The sequence below is a fragment of the Meles meles genome, chromosome 12 (genome assembly GCF_922984935.1).
Source record: "Meles meles chromosome 12, mMelMel3.1 paternal haplotype, whole genome shotgun sequence".
In the NCBI taxonomy this organism is placed as follows: domain Eukaryota; kingdom Metazoa; phylum Chordata; class Mammalia; order Carnivora; family Mustelidae; genus Meles; species Meles meles.
In genome coordinates, this window is record NC_060077.1 from 46,520,012 (window position 1) to 46,540,115 (window position 20,104).

Sequence of the window (20,104 nt, forward strand, 5' to 3'; positions counted from 1 at the left end):
AACTGTTCATCACAGGGGGTGAACTTCATATAAATTTTAAAAATCTACCAGGATGTGGAGAGGAGGATGAAATGCACATGGTGACAAATTTAACTATATTACAAATGAGTCATATAACCACACTGAAAGGAGTTAAGCAACTGAAAGACAGTTTTTTTTTTAAGAGATTTGATTTATTTATTTGACAAACAGATTACAAGTAGGCAAGAGAGGCAGGCAGGGAGAGAGACGAGGAAGCAGGCTCTCCGCTGAGCAGAGAGCCTGATGCAGGGCTCGATCCCAGGACTCTGGGATCATGACCTGAGCCGAAAGCAGAGGCTTTTTTTTTTTTTTTTTTAAAGATTTATTTATTTATTTATTTGACAGAGAGATCACAAGTAGGCAGATAGGCAGGCAGAGAGAGAGGAGGAAGCAGGCTCCCCGCGGAGCAGAGAGCCCGACGCGGGGCTCGATCCCAGGACCCTGAGATCATGACCTGAGCCGAAGGCAGCGGCTTAATCCACTGAGCCACCCAGGCACCCCGATCCCAGGACCCTGAGATCATGACCTGAGCCGAAGGCAGCGGCTTAATCCACTGAGCCACCCAGGCACCCCGAAGAAGATGGGTTTTGAGAAGCAGAAGTAAATAAGGAGAATAACTGGGGTAAATGCCTTTATTATGCATGGGTCAAAATTTAAGTGATTATTTGGGCAGATAGTTTTAAATTTATTCTAACCCAAAGAATTATAATATTACCAATTCTTGGTGGCTATGAATAAAGCTACTGTAAACATTAACAGATAAAGCAGTTCCAGATTTTTGTATGAACATGTTTTCATTTCTTTTTTTTTTTTACTTTATTTATTTATTTGACAGAGAGAGAGAAATCACAAGTAGGCAGAGAGGCAGGTAGAGAGAGAGGGGAGGAAGCGGGCTCCCTGGTAAGCAGAGAGCCTGATGCGGGGCTTGATCCCAGGATCCTGAGATCATGATCTGAGCCAAAGGCAGAGGCTTTAACCCATTGAGCCACCCAGGCGCCCCCAGGTTTTCATTTCTCTTGGGAAAATTGCCTAGCAGTGGTAAACAAATATCCATGATACACTGGTATCAGTAAGTGAATACATCAGGAAATGGACTGGGGGAGAGAGCAGTGACAACTCTGTCAGAAGAATTTCAGTTTTAAATATAAAGGAATATGGGGGCATAAAAAGTCACTATCAGAATACCATGGCAAGATCCACCAAAGAGTGAGGAGAGGTTAAAACAGAAACAGGGTATTTGCATAGTTTCAAAGTATTTCCCCAGCCCCAGCACCACCTTAGCCAAGGAATCCAAGTTAATGGGACCGTACAGATCAATATGGATTTTTTTCCTTACTCTGAACCCAATGTGTTGTTAGAGCTCAAACTCACCACCTGGAGATCAAGAGTCACATGCTCTATGGACTGAGCCAGCCAGGCACTCACCAATGTGTTTTTGAGAGAGAAAGCTACATTAGTACTAACATGTCAGTAGAATATAATAGTAAGCATCTTTTCATAGATAATTCTTTTTTTTTTTTAAAGATTCCATTTATTTATTTGACAGAGAGAGATCACAAGTAGGCAGAGAGGCAGGCAGAGAGAGAGGAGAAGCAGGCTCCCTGCGGAGCAGAGAGCCCGATGCGGGGCTCGATCCCAGGACCCTGAGATCATGACCTGAGCCGAAGGCAGCGGCTTAATCCACTGAGCCACCCAGGCGCCCTTCATAGATAATTCTTACATTTCTATAGCACTTCATAGCTCACAAAGCACTTTTACAGACATATTATCTCTTTAATCCTTGTACTAATCTGAACATTCTGCATTTTATTCTTATTTTTTAAAAGATTTTATTTATTTGACCGAAAGGGAGATCACAAGTAGGCAGAGAGGCAGGGAGAGAGAGGGGGAAACAGGCTCCCTGCTGAGCAGAGAGCCCGATGCGGGGCTTGATCCGAGGACCCTGAGATCATGACCTGAGCCGAAGGCAGACGTTAACCAACTGAGCCACCAAGCAACACTATTTGATCCAAATTATCTAAATTATTTAAAAGAGATATTCAAAGAGGTAAATTATACTTGTCAAATTCTTCTTTTTCACTATTTTCAAAATAATCCCCAGATTTAGGTGAAGGATAGAGCCAGAAAAGTGTTACTTGATTACAGTATAGCACAGTTGAATAATGCACAGCTTTAAATATGATGAGAGCAGAAAACATCATTTTTATCTTCATAAGTCCCATGAATATATATCAATCTCTTTGTTTAGAGATAAAATTTAAAAGTAAAACAATAAAATCAATTATATGCAATGATTCTTACTGTATTGGGTATCATTGCTGGTGTCAATTTTGTATTGTAGGAGAAGGACTACCAGTTCCTGTTCTATGTCTTACCTTGCTTTCCGAAAAGGTTAGGTCCAAAATACTATCTTTTAAGTGAGACCCGGAGTTGAAATAGCCCATTCCCTAAGTATTCTTTATCACCTGACCTTGCAAATTGTCCTCATTGACTCCAAATTAGGTTCTAAAAAGTTGAGTGCTTACCTTGTGACCAGGGCTTTGTTAGGTTCAGAGAAACTGTGTAATTTTACCAATCACCATTTTGACTATAAAGTCAGTAGGGGAAACAGTCTGCTCTAACAGATATTCTGATGGGGAGAATGGTTGCTAAAATCTCTCCTCTCCCCACTCTTTTTTTTTTTTTTTAAGGATTTTATTTATTTATTTGTCAGAGAGACAGAGAGAGAGAGAGCACAAGCAGGGAGAACAGCAGGCAGAAGGAGAAGCAGGCCCTGCACTGAGCAGGGAGCCTGATGTGGGACTTGATTCCAGGACCCTGGGATCATGACTTGAGCTGAAGGCAGAGGCTTAATCAACTGAGCCACCCAGGCGTCCTCCTCTCCCCAGTCTTGATTTGCATGTAGGATCTACTGTGCCATCAGGGTCAGGCCTTGGTTCAAATGATATTAAGTATTATGAATTAATAATAAACCTAATATGAGACAGACACTGTGCTGATCCCAGGGGATAAAATGGAGAGCAAAGAGGATATGTTCCCTGTCTTCACTGTATTTATAGACTGCTGGGGAGAGCTGATAAGAAGCTATGACAACTAAGTGTGACAACTGCCATAGACGACAGGGACTTCTTTAACTTTCAGTAACTCTTAGAATTCCAGTCTTTTAAACTGTAGGTTGCAACCCATTAGTAGGTCTAAAAAAATTTTTTAGAGTAATTTTTTATTTTTTTGGAGTAATTTTTTAAAAGCCATAAAAAAACCAATGCACAAAAACAGAGAGAATAATACACCCATACACCCATACCCCAGATTCAAGAATTAGTAAGATTTTCATTTAAAAAATGAAAATAGGAAGGGTGCCTCGATGGCTCAGTCAGTAGGACATGTGATTCTTGATCTCAGGGTCATGAGTTCAAGCCTCACTTTGGGTGTGGAGCCTACTTAAAAAAAAATTAAAAAGGAAACAGTAAAGGAAAATGGGATAGTTAAAAGAATAAAATAGACCCGACTAGAATAGGATGGGCTACAAATTATAAGGGTGTATTACCCTCTGAATATTGCACATGGTAAGAGAAACCATTGTTCCATAAAATTTGTGTGTATTTACTGAATTTAAGATATTAAAAAATGTATAGGACTCTGTCAAAAAGGAAAAAAGGAAAGCTACAGTATCCGTTTGTATTCCTATTGTGAATACAATGCTCTGTAAGAAGGCTTTGTATAAATGGTGATGACAATAGCAACAGAAACATGAAGAGCTAGCAAGAGGAAAAGTACATACACATAAAGCTGACTTATTACAACAGGGAGCTGGCTTACAAGGTAGTATTTTCATGCTTATACTGCTATTACTCAACTAATGTTGCCTAAGAACCTACCCTGTTTCAGTCAATATGCTAAGTGCATGGATGTAGTAATAATTAAAACACAGCCCTTCTTTCTCAGAGCTTGTTATTGTTTGGAGACACAGCTGGGGAGAAGAGTATATCCTCCATGTCAAAGAATCAACACTTGAAAATGCTCATCTCATTATAACTCGAATGCACACACAAGCACATGCCCGTGTAGCCGTATTTAGTTTTTTTGTTTTATACTAATGAGATCATACTGTTTAAACCAGCAGATTGTTTTTCATTAAATAACGTATCAGAACTATCTTTAAAAATAAGTACACGTAGGGATGCCTGAGTGACTCAGTCGGTTAAGCGTCCGCCTTCCGTTTGGGTCATGATCTCAGGGCCCATGGATTGAGTCCTGCATCAGGCTCCTTGCTCAGCAGGGGGCCTGCTTCTCCCTCTGCCTGCTGCTCCTCCTGCTTGTGCTCTCTCTCTGACAAATAAATAAATAAAATCTTTTAAAAAATAAGTGATATAGTGTTACCTCATTCTTTTTGATGGTTATACAAGTGTGAATGTCATAATTTACTCATCTCTCACTAAACAGGTTGTTATCATAAATGTCTAAGTTGCAACCAGCTTGTGTCTTTAATACAATTGCTGGCTGTTCTATAGGATAGATTCTTCAAAATGGGATTTCTAGATGTTTGCTCTTGTCTTTTAATGCTATCAAAATTTTTTGCCTTCTGAAGAGTTGCTCCTTTACATAACTTAACAAACATTTGTATAACTATTTCCCCATACTGTCACCAACACTATATATTATTAATCCTGTATGTTATTAAACTTGTAATCTCATGGTCACAGATCACTTTGTTTTTATTTTTATTTTATTTATTTATTTATTTTTTTAAAGATTTTATTTATTTATTTGACAGAGAGAAAGAGATCACAAGTAGGTAGAGAGGCAGGCACAGAGAGAGGGGGAAGCAGGCTTCCCGCTGAGCAGAGAGACTGATGCGGGGCTCAATCCCAGGACCCCAAGATCATGACCTGAGCCAAAGGCAGAGGCTTAACCCACTGAGCCACCCAGGTGCCTCTGCTTTGTTTTTAAATTTTGCATTTCCTAAACTACTAGTGAGATTGTCCACTTTTTTATAAATTTTAAATTTTAAATAAATTTTTAAAATTTATAAATTTTTTGGCTATTTTTTTTAAGCAAAGTGAAAGTATATTAAGTGAAGGTAAGAACAGAAAGGAAAGAAAAAAGAAAAAAGCGCTGTAGAGTGAGAGATGGCCTGCCCTTTGGCTATTATTCTGTGGTTGTCCTTTACATATCCTTGCCCATTTTTCTATCAGGTATTTCATTACCAATTTTTAAGAGTTCTTTAGCTGTGGGAGTTCTACTGTATATGGCAAAATATTGTTGTAGAAGAACATATGTAATTCATAAATGCAACTGGAAATTGCCTTATCTAGAGGGAAGGCAGTGCCAGAAAACCACACTACCCCATTGGTGGACAGCATTCAGCTCAGGTCATGATCCCAGGGTCCTGGAATCGAGCCCCGCATCAGGCTCATCAGGCTCTCTGCTCAGCAGGGAGCTTGCTTCCCCGTGTGTGGGGGGGGGGGGTGGGCCGCCTACTTGTGATCTCTGTCTGTCAAATAAATAAATAAAATCTTTAAAAAAAGAAATAAAACATTTTAATATTTCTTACTAATGTATTCATGAAATTAGCATACATTAATTTCTAGGGATTGCTTTTTTATAGATAAAGACTCATAGACAATTTAAAATGATAGAATTTATTTTAATATATTGACATATATGTATGCACATATACTATTTTAAAAATAAGCATGAAAACTATAATCGTTATAAAACATAAATCAGCCTTAATTTATTATTATCAGAGTAAAAGAGCATGTATAGACATCAGTCTAACATTGTTGCATTTGCCTTTTAAAGTTAGAATACATAAAAGATTTAGCGCGTTGTATTTGATCTCAAACAGTTTTCACATTATCATCATTAGGTATAAATACCCTTAGGAATGTGCCAACTTATAACTTACATTCTAATAATCAAAATCTCTTAACAGTTATTAAAGTACCATTAAGTCACCTAAAACGATGAATCTAAAAAAATACTAGCCTAAATTAAAACCCTGAGGAATTAAAATCTTTTTTACACAATAGTTTTGGTTAAGTGCAATTCCATGTTTGACTACTTTATTTAAGGTCATATTTGGTAAGGCGTAGTAAAAATAAAATCTACATAAGTTACAATCTAAATCTCTATTTCATTTCTTGCTACAAAGTTGTTTTGTTTTCCCAAAAAAGTGGTTTTTGCATGTCATTCTGGACCTCTTCACCACCTGCTGGCTTATCTGCTTTATATACAGTAGTTAAGATTTGTGCACTAAGCTGAGTTGCCTTTATATGGTGGTTCAGACCAAATGCACCTAAGGAGCTACATGCTGGAGAGTTCATGTCCATGCTCAACCATGGCCTGCACAAACTGCTTGAAGACTCGATCCATGTAAGTGGATTGCCTTGGCCAGATTCCTTCCAGAAAACCAATATGGCCTCCATAAGAAGTAAGGACCAAAGCAACATTAGGGTTTTGCTTGGCAGTTTCAATTGGAATAGCTTGGGGAAAGATAAAGATGAGGGGAGAGGGGAGGTAAGAGAAGGAAAGGAGAAAGAAAAATACATAATTATTACCCAGTTTTGTTAGGAAAAGTGCATGCTCTTATCATTTCTAGTCATTATAAGCTGAAACACCATTACATAAAGAAATATTTGTAATGAGTACGGCTAATGGAATAAGTCTCACTAATTTATATAAACCATTTATATTCTCACAACAGATCATGTTTACAGTTATGTACTAAACCACCTTTTTTGGAAGAATCAATCCAAGTGTTTACTCATAACCTAGAAATATAAAAAGGCCCAGTCTTGTTTTGAGAAAATAAAGTAAGGCGATTCAAGGAATGGTGAATACTTACATTATGTTCTAAGATCCCCACTTAGGTATTACACCAGGAAAACAAGAACTAATCTTATCACCCTTGTGAGAATGATAAATTCATTGTGTATGACTTTGGTTAATTTTACATGACGTTAGATTCCTGAGGGGTCAATTGTTGGCCAATTAAGGACTCAAAATTATATAATTAATTTATATAGAAAAAACATGTATAGATAGCAAAAAAGAGTTGAAAGAAATACTCCCAAGTGGCAATAGTGTTTATCTTTGGGCTTAAACACTGGGGATTATTTTTTCTTTTTCTTCCTTGTTTTCCTTCCTTCCTTCCTTTTTTTCGTTTTTCTTTCTTTGAGTTTGTGATCTGAATTTTTTTTTAAGATTTATTTATTTATTTATTTGACAGAGAGAGAGTGAGAGAGCACAAGCAGGGGGAGTGTCAGAAGGAAAGGGGAGAAGCAGGCTCCCCACTGAGCAGGGAGCCCAACATGGGGCTCCATCCCAGGACTCCGGGATCATGACCTGAGCCAAAGGCAGACACTTAATTAACTGAGCCACCCAGGTGCCACTTCATGGTCTGGCTTTCTATATGTAGTCAGGAGAAAGAAAAATTTTATTTTGAAAATATAGCTGCTATATTTAAATAACTCTGTAGTAATGACAATCTTTTTCTATACTCAACAAAACATATCCTGAGTAAAAACTTTAAGGCATGTGAATTGAAGTTGTTTTATTTTTATTTTTTCTCCCATGCTTCGAGTTTACAATGAAAATGGTTTTTTTTTAAAATATTTTAAAGATTTTATTTATTTATTTGTCAAGAGAGATAGAGAGAGTGCAGGCAGGCAGAGAGAGGGGTGGGGGGAAGCAGGCTCCCCGCGGAGCAAGGAGCCCAATGTGGGACCCGATCCCAGGACGCTGGAATCATGACCTGAGCCGAAGGCAGCCACTTAACCGACTGAGCCACCCAGGCATCCCAATGAAAATGTTTTGATTTAAGATCTATAATAAATCACAACCTGGCATGAGAAGTGTTTCAATTTCAGATACTGCTAAATCTTATCTCCTTCATTAAGATAATGTGGTTGTGGCAGTATTTAGACCTTCATATCTTGGATAGAGTCTTTTTTTTTTTTTAAAGATTTTATTTATTTATTTGTTTGACAGACAGAGATTACAAATAGACAGAGAGGCAGGCAGAGAGAGAGAGGGAAGCAGGCTCCCTGCTGAGCAGAGAGCCCGATGCCGCCGAGCTCAATCAGGCTCTAACCCACTGAGCCACCCAGGCGCCCCTTGGATAGAGTCTTAAGGGTAAATGAGCTAATTAAAGGTAAGATCTCCCTATCCCGTACCCTTCTAATGAAGGAAAGGAAACTGACACACTCTAGAACTGAGACACTTACAAGATGGAGCTGCTGCTGTGTCCAAATTGCTTGTTCAGACGATGCGCTCAATTTGACCCCCTTACACAATGCTCTCCGAAGAATAAATTTCAAGATCCTACATCAAGGCCCAGCAAGCCAAGTCCTTGCCCACAGGCGCCCTAAACTCATATCCTTGGCCAGCCCCATCTAAAGAAGAGTATCTCCTATCTTGGGATAAGATGTGTGAGCTCAAGAGCAGGATAAGGTGAAATGACATCTTATTTTTGCTTTTCCTTTTTCATGTTACATTAAAGGCTTGGATTTAGAATGTTTCGCTTGCCTCTGATGGAATTATTATGTTATGAGTCCCAGTTTCACACTCTGGATACACCCAGGAATTTCTGACACTGATAGTTACAGTCCTATCACAAGAACAAACGCTGTGCCCCACGGAGTCATGTGAAAGATGCTGGTTGCCTGCGTTCTCAGGATGCAGACAGTTGCCTACTATTTCAAAGTGGCAAGACTATCTTAAGAGCTTGGGAAAGAATAGGGAATAATGAATTTAAATTTCAACAAAGTGGGGCAGGTTAACATGATGAGAAATTGTGGCTGATAAAAGAAATTATTATGAAATATTATTAAATATTGGTGAAATATTAAGGAATATTAAATATTTCTAATATTTAATAGTATATGCTAATAAAACATTAAATACTAAGAAATATTAAGAAAGGAAAAGTACTACACTTTCTTAATCCAGTGAAAGGAGGCTAAATAACCACCATGTAATTTAACTAAAACTAAAGTTCACAGTTTCATTTCTTGATTTGTGGTCAAAGGCCAAAAAGTCCCCACCATCTAAAGTTATTTCTGATTAACCATATGTCACACAATCAAATGATAGGTGATTTTTATTTTTATATACTTTGGAGATTTTCTGAAATGTTGACAATACATACATGTTGTGCTTATAGTCAGATTAACTTTTTTTTTAAATGAAGTACTCAGGGGAAACTGTTTTCAAAGTATTTGGGGGGAAGTGAGAAAAAAATTTATAAAAAGCTTTTTTGGGGAGAGGCGTCTGGGTGGCTCAGTGGGTTGAGCCTCTGCCTTCAGCTTGGGTCATGATCCCAGGACCCTGGGATCAGTCCCACATTGGGCTCTCTGCTCAGCAGGGGGCCTGTGTCCCCCCCCTGCCCCCCCACCTGCTTCTCTGCCTACTTGTGATCTCTCTCTCTCTCTCTCTGCCAAATAAATAAATAAAATCTTAAAAAAAAAAAAATTTTTTTAAGCCTTTTTTAGGGAGACTGGGTGGTTCAGTTGCGTAAGGCTGAGTGTCTGCCTTGAGCTAGGTCATGCTCTCAGGGTCCTGGGATCAAGCCCATGTTGGGTTGGGTCGGGGTCTGGCTCCATGCTCAGTGGGGAGCCTGCTTCTCCCTCTCCCTCTGCTGCTCCCCCTGCTTGTGCTTTCTCTCTATCAAATAAATAAGTAAAATGTTAAAAAGAAAAGTCTTTGTGAAATTTCATTAGAAAAAGAATTAGAATATGTGCTATGAAGAGTGCTATGAATTGTGAAAGACTGATGAATCACAGACCTGTACCAAACAAATAACACAGTATATGTTAACTTTAAAAAAAAAAGGAGGGGCGCCTGGGTGGCTCAGTGGGTTAAAGCCTCTGCCTTCGGCTCAGGTCATGATCCCAGGGTCCTGGGATCGAGCCCCGCATAGGGCTCTCTGCTGGGCAGGGAGTCTGCTTCCTCCTCTCTCTCTCTGCCTGCCTCTCTGCCTACTTGTAATTTCTGTCTTTCAAATAAATAAATAAAATCTTTAAAAAATAAAAAAATAAATTAAAAAAAAGGAAAGAAGTATGGGTCAAGTCTGCTGGTACTTATGATGACTTCTAATCATCTTACATTGCTTCAATATATGAACACATGCATATATATCTTTGCTATGAAATTTCCTATTTCATAAATTAAGAGAGCGAGGAAGTTAATCTGGGCGTAATTTTCTTTTATACAGTATCCAGGGAAAAGCAAAGACTGTTTCCCTTCAAATGTGATGAAATGTGCTATACTCATGGAGATAGTCAAGAATATCATGTCTATAAAGTCTCAAGTTTTCTTCCCGGTTTAAAGGGGAGAAAAACTCCAAAGCCTTCTGCTTAAGAATCTGAGGAAGAAAAGGCAAGTGATGACAATGAACTTGTGAGGCAAAGACATTGTAACATAATCTGTCCAAAGGACAGTGTATTTGATAAGAAGGAAAGGTTATAAAAAGTTAGAACAAGCAAAATGTTCAGAGAATAATTCACTCGAAGACTCTCATAATGAACTAGATAAGGGTCCGTAAAAGCATTTAAAGTGACTTCAACCATTTAGATACTACATTATGAGTATCTAGCTATTTTTTTTCTATTGCACTGGAAAATAATTTATATGACATTTAATTTCTCATTACTATATTTTCTTAAAAAAAAACAACAACAGGATTTTAAACAGCCAATTCATGTCAAAACATACAGAAATAATGTGAATTTTACCATGACTTGGTGAGAAAACATCATCCACGGAATTCAGACACAACACTGGAATTCCCACTGATTTCAGTCTACGATTCGGGCTGGCATCAGTATAATAATCATCAATTGTTTGGTATCCAAACATGACTGAAGTGAATCGCTTATCAAACTCTCTGATGGATTTAGCCTGAAACATAAAAACAGATGATCTCTCTTCTTGGAATCCGAAGAGGAAATCAAAATATTACATAACATTTCTCTCTTACCTTCATGACGTGATCCATGTCGATTTGTTTCACAAACATATGCCGGTGCCTGCAATAAAATAATTTCAAAGGTAAAAAATTAAGGTAAAAAAAACCTTCAGGTTATAGCTATCTCTATCATACCTAATGTACATAATAATAATTAACCAAACAGGCTACCACAGGGCACAAAGTGAGTACTCAATAAATATTTAATCAGACTCAGCAGAAGTACATTGATATGTATCCTGAAGACATTTTTTTTTAAAGTACTTTTATTTTTTTAGAGAAAGAGTGAGGTGGAGGGGCAAAGAGAGGGAGAGAGAATCTTAAGCAGGCTCTACACCCAGCGTGCAGCCTGACCTGGGGCTTGATCTCACAACCCCGAAATCCTGACATGAGCCAAAATCAAAAGTCTTTTTTTTTTTTTAAAGATTTATTTATTTGACAGATAAGAGATTACAAGTAGGCAGAGAGGCAGGCAGAGAGAGAGAGAGGAGGAAGCAGGCTCCCAGCCAAGCAGAGAGCCCGATGCGGGGCTCGATCCCAGGACCCCGGGACCATGACCTGAGCTGAAGGCAGAGGCTTTAACCCGCTGAGCCACCCAGGCACCCCCAAAATCAAAAGTCTTAACGCTTAACTGATTGAGCCACACAGTGTACTTTTTTTCTTAATTGAAGGACACTGAACTAATTTTGTAATAATAAACATAAGTGTTGTTTCATGACAAGATGTACCTACACTCTGCTACTATTAAACCAATTTGGCTGGAAGGGCCTTACTTAAACCAGAAGCTTTCAATTGGATAAACCACTTGAAGACATTACTTTAAAATTGCTTTGTTGAAAATTAAAATTTATATTTTATATGCTTGTATTTTAAATGGTGATCACTTTTCTTTCTTTTTAAGTATTTTATGTATTTTTAATTAATTAATTTTTAAAAATTATTTTTAAGTAAGCTCTACACCCACCGTGGGGCTTGAACTCACTCACTGTGATCAAGAATCACATGCTCGGGGCGCCTGGGTGGCTCAGTGGGTTAAGCCGCTGCCTTCGGCTCAGGTCATGATCTCGGGGTCCTGGGATTGAGTCCCACATCGGGCTCTCTGCTCAGCAGGGAGCCTGCTTCCCTCTCTCTCTCTCTCTGCCTGCCTCTCTGCCTACTTGTGATCTCTCTCTCTCGCTATCAAGTAAATAATAAATAAAATCTTTAAAAAAAAAAAAAAAAGAATCACATGCTCTACTGACTGAGCCAGCCAGGCGTCCCTAAATGGGGGTCATTTTTCTTATATAACCAGTACTTTAATTGCCAAATCATTCTCTTCACTTTTCTTGCTATTGTCCTCCATTTCAGTGATAATGAGCAATTAGTGATCTTTTTAATATTTTAAGCAATATTTTATAATTAATATCTAAATTTAATCCAATGTTTAATGTCACCTTTGGGGGTATCTATGGTTTTTGCTAAGTCCTGTACAAATTAACTGGACTTTTTACTTAGCATTTGTATTACATTGATCATTTAACCCCAAAACGGATGGTAATAGTCATCAAAATAGAAACAGAAACACCTCTGTTGTTTGGTATCACACCAATTTAAATGGTAGAAGATATATAAACAATTCCGGAAAAATTAATGCAAACATAGTATTCTGGTAACACTAAGTGGGGGCTGAGAATATCCAAGTGAATTGCGTTCCCCCAGCTTCTAAAATATACTATGCGTATAAGCATATGCTTAAGAAACTATATTATTCTGCACTAAAAACACTTAATACATTGCTTACTACCTAGGAAAGAATTAGGTACTAACAGATTACCAACAGGTAGAAAATCTGAGAAATAGCCCTCGTGTTATTCAACACAGTCAATGCTCACATTTTTAGTCTTTTGGAATAATTTAGAATAGTGACAGAACAGTGATCTTCAAAGTGGGGGCACATCCCTCTAGGGGTTGTACCACTGAGATCCAGAAAGAAAACATTACAACTTTTATCTACATTTTTAGCTTATGCTTAAAATCTTTTTATTTTTGTATATATTTATAACAAAAACTATTTGGCACAGTAGAAAATGCATATAATGTAAACATAAATATACAACTATTAGCAGTCTTATACTTTATAACTTTCTTTCTGTTGGGGAATATAACCCAAGAAATTCGGAAACATCAGTTTTAAGATGACTCACTTATTAACTGAAGACTGGAGGCAAGTCGTCAAGTAGTAATTGAAAAGCAACCAGTTGAGTGGTTTCTCCAATGACTCAGAGCAAGCAAAAGTATTCCAACCAACTGAAAAAGTTGCAGCTGCCTTCAAAGGAGTTTTTGGCCCAATTTTGCCCAGGTAATTCAAAAGCAGCATTCTAAAATGGGGAGAAAACAGAAAACTTAATGATGAGTTTGTTAACTCCAAACATCCCATTTCTTTTTTTTTCTTTTTTTTAAAATTTTATTTACTTATTTGAGATAGAGCAGGAGCAGAGGGGCAGAGGGAGAGGGAGAAGCAGGATCCCCATTGAGCCAGGAGCCTGATAAGGGGTTCCATCTCAGGACCTAGCCGAAGGCAGGCGCTTAACCGACTGAGCCACCCAGGGGCTCCAAGACATTTCATTTCTAACTATGGACTTTACTTTAACTATGGAGAAGAAAAACATAAACCCAAGTTTAAGGCCTTTATCTTGGAAAAGCATGCAAGTATCTTCATTCTTTCCTTGCCACATTCATATACTTATTTATCTTGCAGTAGACTATATTATGAGTGGACAAGGCATACAGTTATTACTTACATGTATATCCATCTATGAAGTAAAATATAAGAGAAATCCCCTATAAAATGGGTTGTTTTTTCCTCCACCCCTCTTTCTTTGCCTTCCTCTCTTCTCCTTTTTTTCTCTTTCTCTTTCCCTCTCTCTCTCTCCCTTCCTTCCTTCTTTCCTTTTCCTTCCTTCCCTCCTTCCTTCCTTCCTCTCTTTCTCTTTTCTTTCTGTCATTTTTAAAAATGATATTGGGGGTTTATTAAGAATATGCAAATCCTTGGGGTATCTGGGTGGCTCAGTGGGTTAAGACTTTGGCTTGGATCATGATCCCAGGGTCCTGGGATTGAGCCCTGCATGGGGCTCTCTGCTCAGTGGGAAGTCTGCTTCCCCCGCCCCCCACCCTCTCTACCTATCTGCCTACTTGTGATCACTGTCTGTCAAATGAATAAATAAAATCTTAAAAAAAAAAAAGAATATGCAAAACCTTGGGTCCCAGCTTCTAGGTGAATGTTTTAGTATGTGAGGAGTGTTTCAGGCCAAGTTTCTCATGATAGGCCACAGAGTAAATATTTTGGGCTTTGCGGGCCATGTAATGTCTGTCACAACTACCCAACTATGTAGTGCAAAAGCAGCCCTAGATAATACATAAATGAATGGACATGGCTGTCTTCCAATCAATCATTATATATGGATGAAATTTAAATTTCATGTAATTTTCACATGACATAAACTATTCTTCTTTTGTTCTTTTCCAGTCATATAATTTTAATTTTAAAGATTTTATTTATTTATTTGAGAGAGAAAGAGAGAGAGAGAGACTGTGCACAAGCTGAGTGAAAGGTAGAGGGAAAGGGAGAAGCAGACTCCCCACTGTATAGGGACTCCTTTGCAGGGCTCAATCCTAGGACCCCGGGACCATGATCTGAGCCTAAGGCAGATGCCTAACTGACAGAGCCACCCAGATGCCCATTTAATTTTTTTTTAATAAACTTTATATAAGGAGAGAGAGAGAGAGCTTGCGTGAACGAGGGGGAGGGGCAGAGGGAGAGGTAGAGAGAATCTTAAACATTCCCAGTGCAGAATTGACATGAGGCTTGATCTCATAACCGTGAGATCATGACCTCAGCCAAAATCAGGAGTTGGATGCTTAAATGACTGAGCCACCCATCCACCCCTTTTTCAACCATTTAAAAATATGAGAACAATTCTTGGCTCTTGAACAAAAACAGACAGATTGCTAGATTTGGCCTGTGGGCTGTGTCATGCCAACCCTTGGCATAGATGGCAAAGACAGAACATGAAAAGAGTGGTTTTCAGATGTGGTTGCACAATGGAATCACTTGGGGAGCTTTCAAAACTCCCCAAAACTACAGACACCTGGGTTTAAGCCCGGAGATTGTGAGTAATCAGACTGAGTGGGCATTCTGGTTGCCTCTGAGCCATTGCTCCCTAAAATAAGTCTCTATAGGGCTCCCTAACATGGAGTTAGACTTTCTGAGTTGTGGTAGAGCTCTTTGCCCTCAAAGTCACTTGTTTTCTCTTCCTATTCTTTCCTGGTTTTTTGTTTTTAATTATCACTCATTTCCCCCCTTTCTTTGGTTCTATCAATTTTCCTGATTTTAATCTAGTTCTATTTTGGTAAGAGGAACAAGAATGGGGTTTAATCTAATACTAATGTCAAAATCTAAGTTTAACATTATCAACTAAGAGAAAGGGTGATAGTCTAAATTCTGTTTCTCATTATATTTGCCATTCTTTATTTCTCCAATTGCCAATGATCTGAAATAGGAGAAATGGGTAAAAATTCTGTCTCTTTCTCTTTCCCAGTCTAAGTGGCTCGCAGAGTGAATGTGATGAGGTTTAAGATGAAAAGTGGAAATTTTGTTCCTGCAAATGATTCTTAATAATGACTATACTCCTGGGATAAAATACTGTGGTTCACTAAGTCATTTATTTATTTTTTTTTTTAAGATTTTATTTATTTATTTGACAGACAGAGATCACAAGTAGGCAGAGAGGCAGGCAGAGAGAGAGGAGGAAGCAGGCTCCCTGCTGAGCAGAGAGCCGGATGCGGGACTCGATCCCAGGACCCTGAGATCATGACCTGAGCCGAAGGCAGAGGCTTTAACCCATTGAGCCACCCAGGCACCCCTCACTAAGTCATTTAAAGAACGATGCTTACTCTCCTGGAAAACCTTCATTCTAGAGTCCTACTTTTGGTGATCCTCTTCTTTGGCTGGAAGTCAGAGAGTGCTGGAAGATTGCTATAATGGGCAGATCGAAAGGGTTGGAAGGGAAGCCCTCAGGAGTAGGAAGGACCATGTAGTAGTAGTATCCATGACCAAGTTTGTGTGTGGGGGGGGGGGGTTGGTACTTCTTGACTATTATTCAGGGGAAAAATAATATCAAGATGTTACTCCAAAAGAGGATGTTTTATTTTGACAGGAAAAGGACTCCATGTTTTCACCAAAAGAAGAATCCATGAATTAAGAGACTTAAGAGGCATATCAATCCAATGGACCTTATCTGATTCCTGACTCAAACACACTGTAAAACCAACCAACCAACCAGCCATCAACTGGGGAAATGAGATACAAACAAAATATTTGATGATTTTTAGGGATTAGCATCAGTTTTGTTCAGGTGTGATAATGGTACTCTGTGTGTATTTTAAAGAGCAACTACCTTTTAGAGACACCTACTAAGATATTTATAAATGATATCTGAGATTTATTTAAGATAATCAGAGTTGGGGAGGAGTGGAGGGGTGATAGTGATAAAGAAATTATCTGGGAATTGATAATGACTGAAGCTGTGTGAAGAGGGCTGATTATTATTGAAGTCAGGTGATTAGTACATATCAGGGCTCATTACACTCTTCTCTTTTACATATATACAAAGAATTTCCTATACATTCTTTAGAGCTTCTTTACCAACTCATCGGGAGACTGAAACCTGACTACGTATAGCATGGTGTAGATTCCTTGGCTAGACTCAGTATCAGCTTAAATCCCCTACATGGTCCCCGGCATCACAGGCTTGGGGATTACCCCAGTCTCCAGAGGCACTGGACATTAGGATCTTCGACAGACTACGTTTTTGTCTGTTGCGTTTCCAAAAGAAAAAAAAAAAGTGTGTCAAGCTATAAAACACATCCCCAAGTGGTAAGTCCACTTGGGAACGTGTCACAGTGCTAGGCAACTAGAAAGGGTGCTTCCTTCAAACAATTTACAAGACATTAATATTCAACCAGCTGCTAAGGCTAATGGTCAAGTTCTGCCTTCAGGCACTGAGGCTTCAAAGGGACATGAATAGGCATTTCCCAGGGGCTTCTGAATAGAGAATCTGGTCCTGTTTATGTAAGGTCTGGCCTTTAAAAAGTCAAGAATTTATATGATTAAGAGAAAAATTTCAGCCCACACGCTGTTCTCTACAGTTCACATTATGGGGCAAAGGAAAGAGAAATACCTTGAGCACAATTCAGAGGTTCTTTCTGGGTTTTTTGCACTGATTCAGATTTCTTCCTTTAGTAGGTCAAGTCAGACCTTCCATGCTAATGTAAGAAATGTATTCTTTTCTTTCTAGTTTTACGTTCATCAGAATCTAAAAAGCTGTGGTTAAAGACGATTCTTCAGACTATCATTTGGAAAACCTGTTCGTTTTCAAGTAATGAAACATCCTAAGATGTTCTGAAAATTGAAGTGGCGAATAAATCAATTACAAAATTAAGAAAAAATACCATTTTCTACCTCATGTGTTTGTTGATTTTAAAAAGTAGTTTTTGGACAAGCATTTAAGGAGTCTAAGTGTGGTGAAATTCTGGATAATTAAAATTTTGAATTTTATTAAGTCCATAATCACTGGAATAAAAAATACAAATAATTATTAGTAGAAATGAATAAGTATGACATAAATGTTCCAATTAAACCCCAATGTAACTGCAAGAAGCACAAATTTTAATAATATTCATATGCTTAAAATAGCAGCTGGTGTAGGGGTTAACAATAAAAGGTCAGAGTTTCTAGGAGAGCATTCCAGGGTAGGTCCATTTGCCCAGCAACAAAACAAAACAAACAAAAACACCACCACCTGGAGAAAAAAAAATGTTGAAGGCCTCTTCAGCTGGAGAGAGCAAGAAGTGATTATCTCTATGACTGGAGTGATGAAAATCAGCCTCCAAAGTCAGCTTCCTGTGTGGTGCCGGAGGACACACATACAGGACAGCTGGGAGTACATCAGGGACTCTGAAGGTGACCATGGCAGCTGCCAAGTGAAGGTAATCAAGGTCATGGGATTCTAACAAGCCCTTAGGTTCAGAAAACTCTGAGAATCCCAAGGAGATACTTGCGTCCCTTTCACCACAAAGCCATAGTTGCCAAGGAAAATACTAACGTTCGCCTGGGTGAATTCCTTCCTTCACCAAACCATATGTGGTAAAATCAGATAAAAATAATCAAATAAGTCAAGCAGCGAGAGTCAAGTATCATATGGTCTCACTTATTTGTGGAACATAACAAAGATGGAGAGGAGAAGGGAGTTGAGGGAAACTGGAAGGGGAGATGAACCATGAGAGACTATGGACTCTGATAAACAACCAGAGGGTTTTGAAGGGGTGTGGGGAGGGGGGTTGAGGAACCAGGTGGTGGGTAATAGGGAGGGCACGTACTGCATGGAGCACTGGGTGTGGTGCAAAAACAATGAATACTGTTACGCTGAAAATAAACAACAACAACAAAAATAATCAAACATTTATTTTCAAACGTTTTTGTAGCTTGTCATCTCCTGACAGAAGCAGTCAGGAAGACCACTTCTCTCTCAAGACATTTTAGAAAGGAAAAAATCTTACCCTCCCATTGAAACCCCTGCTGCCAGGAATGGAGCAGAAGGGTACAGACTGTGCACGTGGTGAATAACAGTCTCCAGGTCTTCAGTGTTAGCACAGCAGTAAGTCCTTGGTGTCTGTAAGCAGAGACAGGTAAAGCACAACATTTAAAAATCATGAGGTTCATGACCTGTAAAAGGCAGAAATGACAGAGCCGAAGTTATTCTTTATTTAAAAAAGACAAAGCAAATAAGCGAACAAAAGAGACATTGCAATTATGCCCCCCCCCCCGATTTTAAATTGTGGCTGGTTTCTAACGGGGGAACCGTTTTCTTCATCCTGAATGCTGTCCACCAATGGGGTAGTGTGGTTTTCTGGCACTGCCTTCCCTCTAGATAAGGCAATTTCCAGTTGCATTTATGAATTACATATGTTCTTCTACAACAATATATCCATACAGCCCCAGCTGCACTACACTGCAACAGACACTTAATATGTTAAAATATGTAAAGCTGATTATGCCTCAATACATCATGCATCCAAACAAATGAATTTCACGTGAACCTCATCAATAAGGGCTCTGTTTCCGGCAGGAAAGCTTCACAAACTCTTTGTTTGAGCTGTGGGAGGAGGGGGCGGTCCTTTCTGCAGAATAAACGTCAGAGTGTGTCCATGAATATATGTGTGTGTGCCTAGGTGAGATAAAACCCCCAGAAACTGAATAACACGGAGAGGAGTCTGGTTAACACTGCTCTAACCAAAGCGGTGCCCTGGACCCTCTTGACTTTACTATTCCAATAAACCATGATCGCCACGTAAGGTTATGTTCACCCACTGTTCAGTTGCTAATGAGAAGCCCAAGAAAAGCACAGTTTTTAATGATCCTTCCAATTAAACTCAAGCCTAAAACGCTACCTATTGCTACTATCATCTTTTTGAGGTCTGTAAATATGAAACTCTCCAAAAGACAAATGTTAACCTGGAGAGATTTACAGGGGCTAAGTTACTAAATAATTAAGCTTGTGTCTACAAAACCCTGAGGAAGATCCCATTATTATATCTATTTTATAGAGGAAACCAAATTTAGAGACGTGAAAAGACTCCTGGCACACCTTACCAGCTAATATGAGACTAAGCGGAGATACTTAAAAAAAAAAATCCTTTGTGATTAAATGCATTTGAGGGGCATAAATTCACTGTAAAATTTAAATGGAATAGTATCTACTACCAGGCTCATTCATAGTGTCTGCACCTGTTGTAACAAGAATTCAGGTGAAGAAATCCTTACATGATATTTTTATTACATGCGAGTCTATTCATGTGGCATAGCTTTAACATTTCTGAATTATTTGTGACAGTCGCCAGCATGTACTCTTGTCATGCAGGCTTGAAGTGAACGCAGCCACACACATGGTCACACATGAACGTGCACACAGAGCTCAGGGTATGAGAAAAACGGCCTGTGGAAAATTATTTCTTTTTAAATATTTTATTTATTTGACAGAGAGAAATCACAACTAGGCAGAGAGGCAGGCAGAG

At 38.7% G+C, this 20,104-nt stretch overlaps 1 protein-coding gene across 1 annotated transcript in view; it reads right to left on the reverse strand.

The window, feature by feature from the left end:
* Nucleotides 1-5,642: 5,642 nt before the first annotated feature.
* The window catches only part of ABHD3 (abhydrolase domain containing 3, phospholipase), a 41,736-nt gene continuing 27,274 nt past the window's right edge, over nucleotides 5,643-20,104 (reverse strand). The window contains exons 5-9 of the mRNA XM_046025603.1: nucleotides 18,590-18,702; nucleotides 13,177-13,350; nucleotides 11,006-11,054; nucleotides 10,761-10,926; nucleotides 5,643-6,509 (exon numbers count right to left, since the gene is read on the reverse strand). Coding sequence (XP_045881559.1) covers nucleotides 6,331-6,509; nucleotides 10,761-10,926; nucleotides 11,006-11,054; nucleotides 13,177-13,350; nucleotides 18,590-18,702 — 681 coding nt within the window. The 3' untranslated portion in view covers nucleotides 5,643-6,330. The remainder of the gene's footprint in view (nucleotides 6,510-10,760; nucleotides 10,927-11,005; nucleotides 11,055-13,176; nucleotides 13,351-18,589; nucleotides 18,703-20,104) is intronic.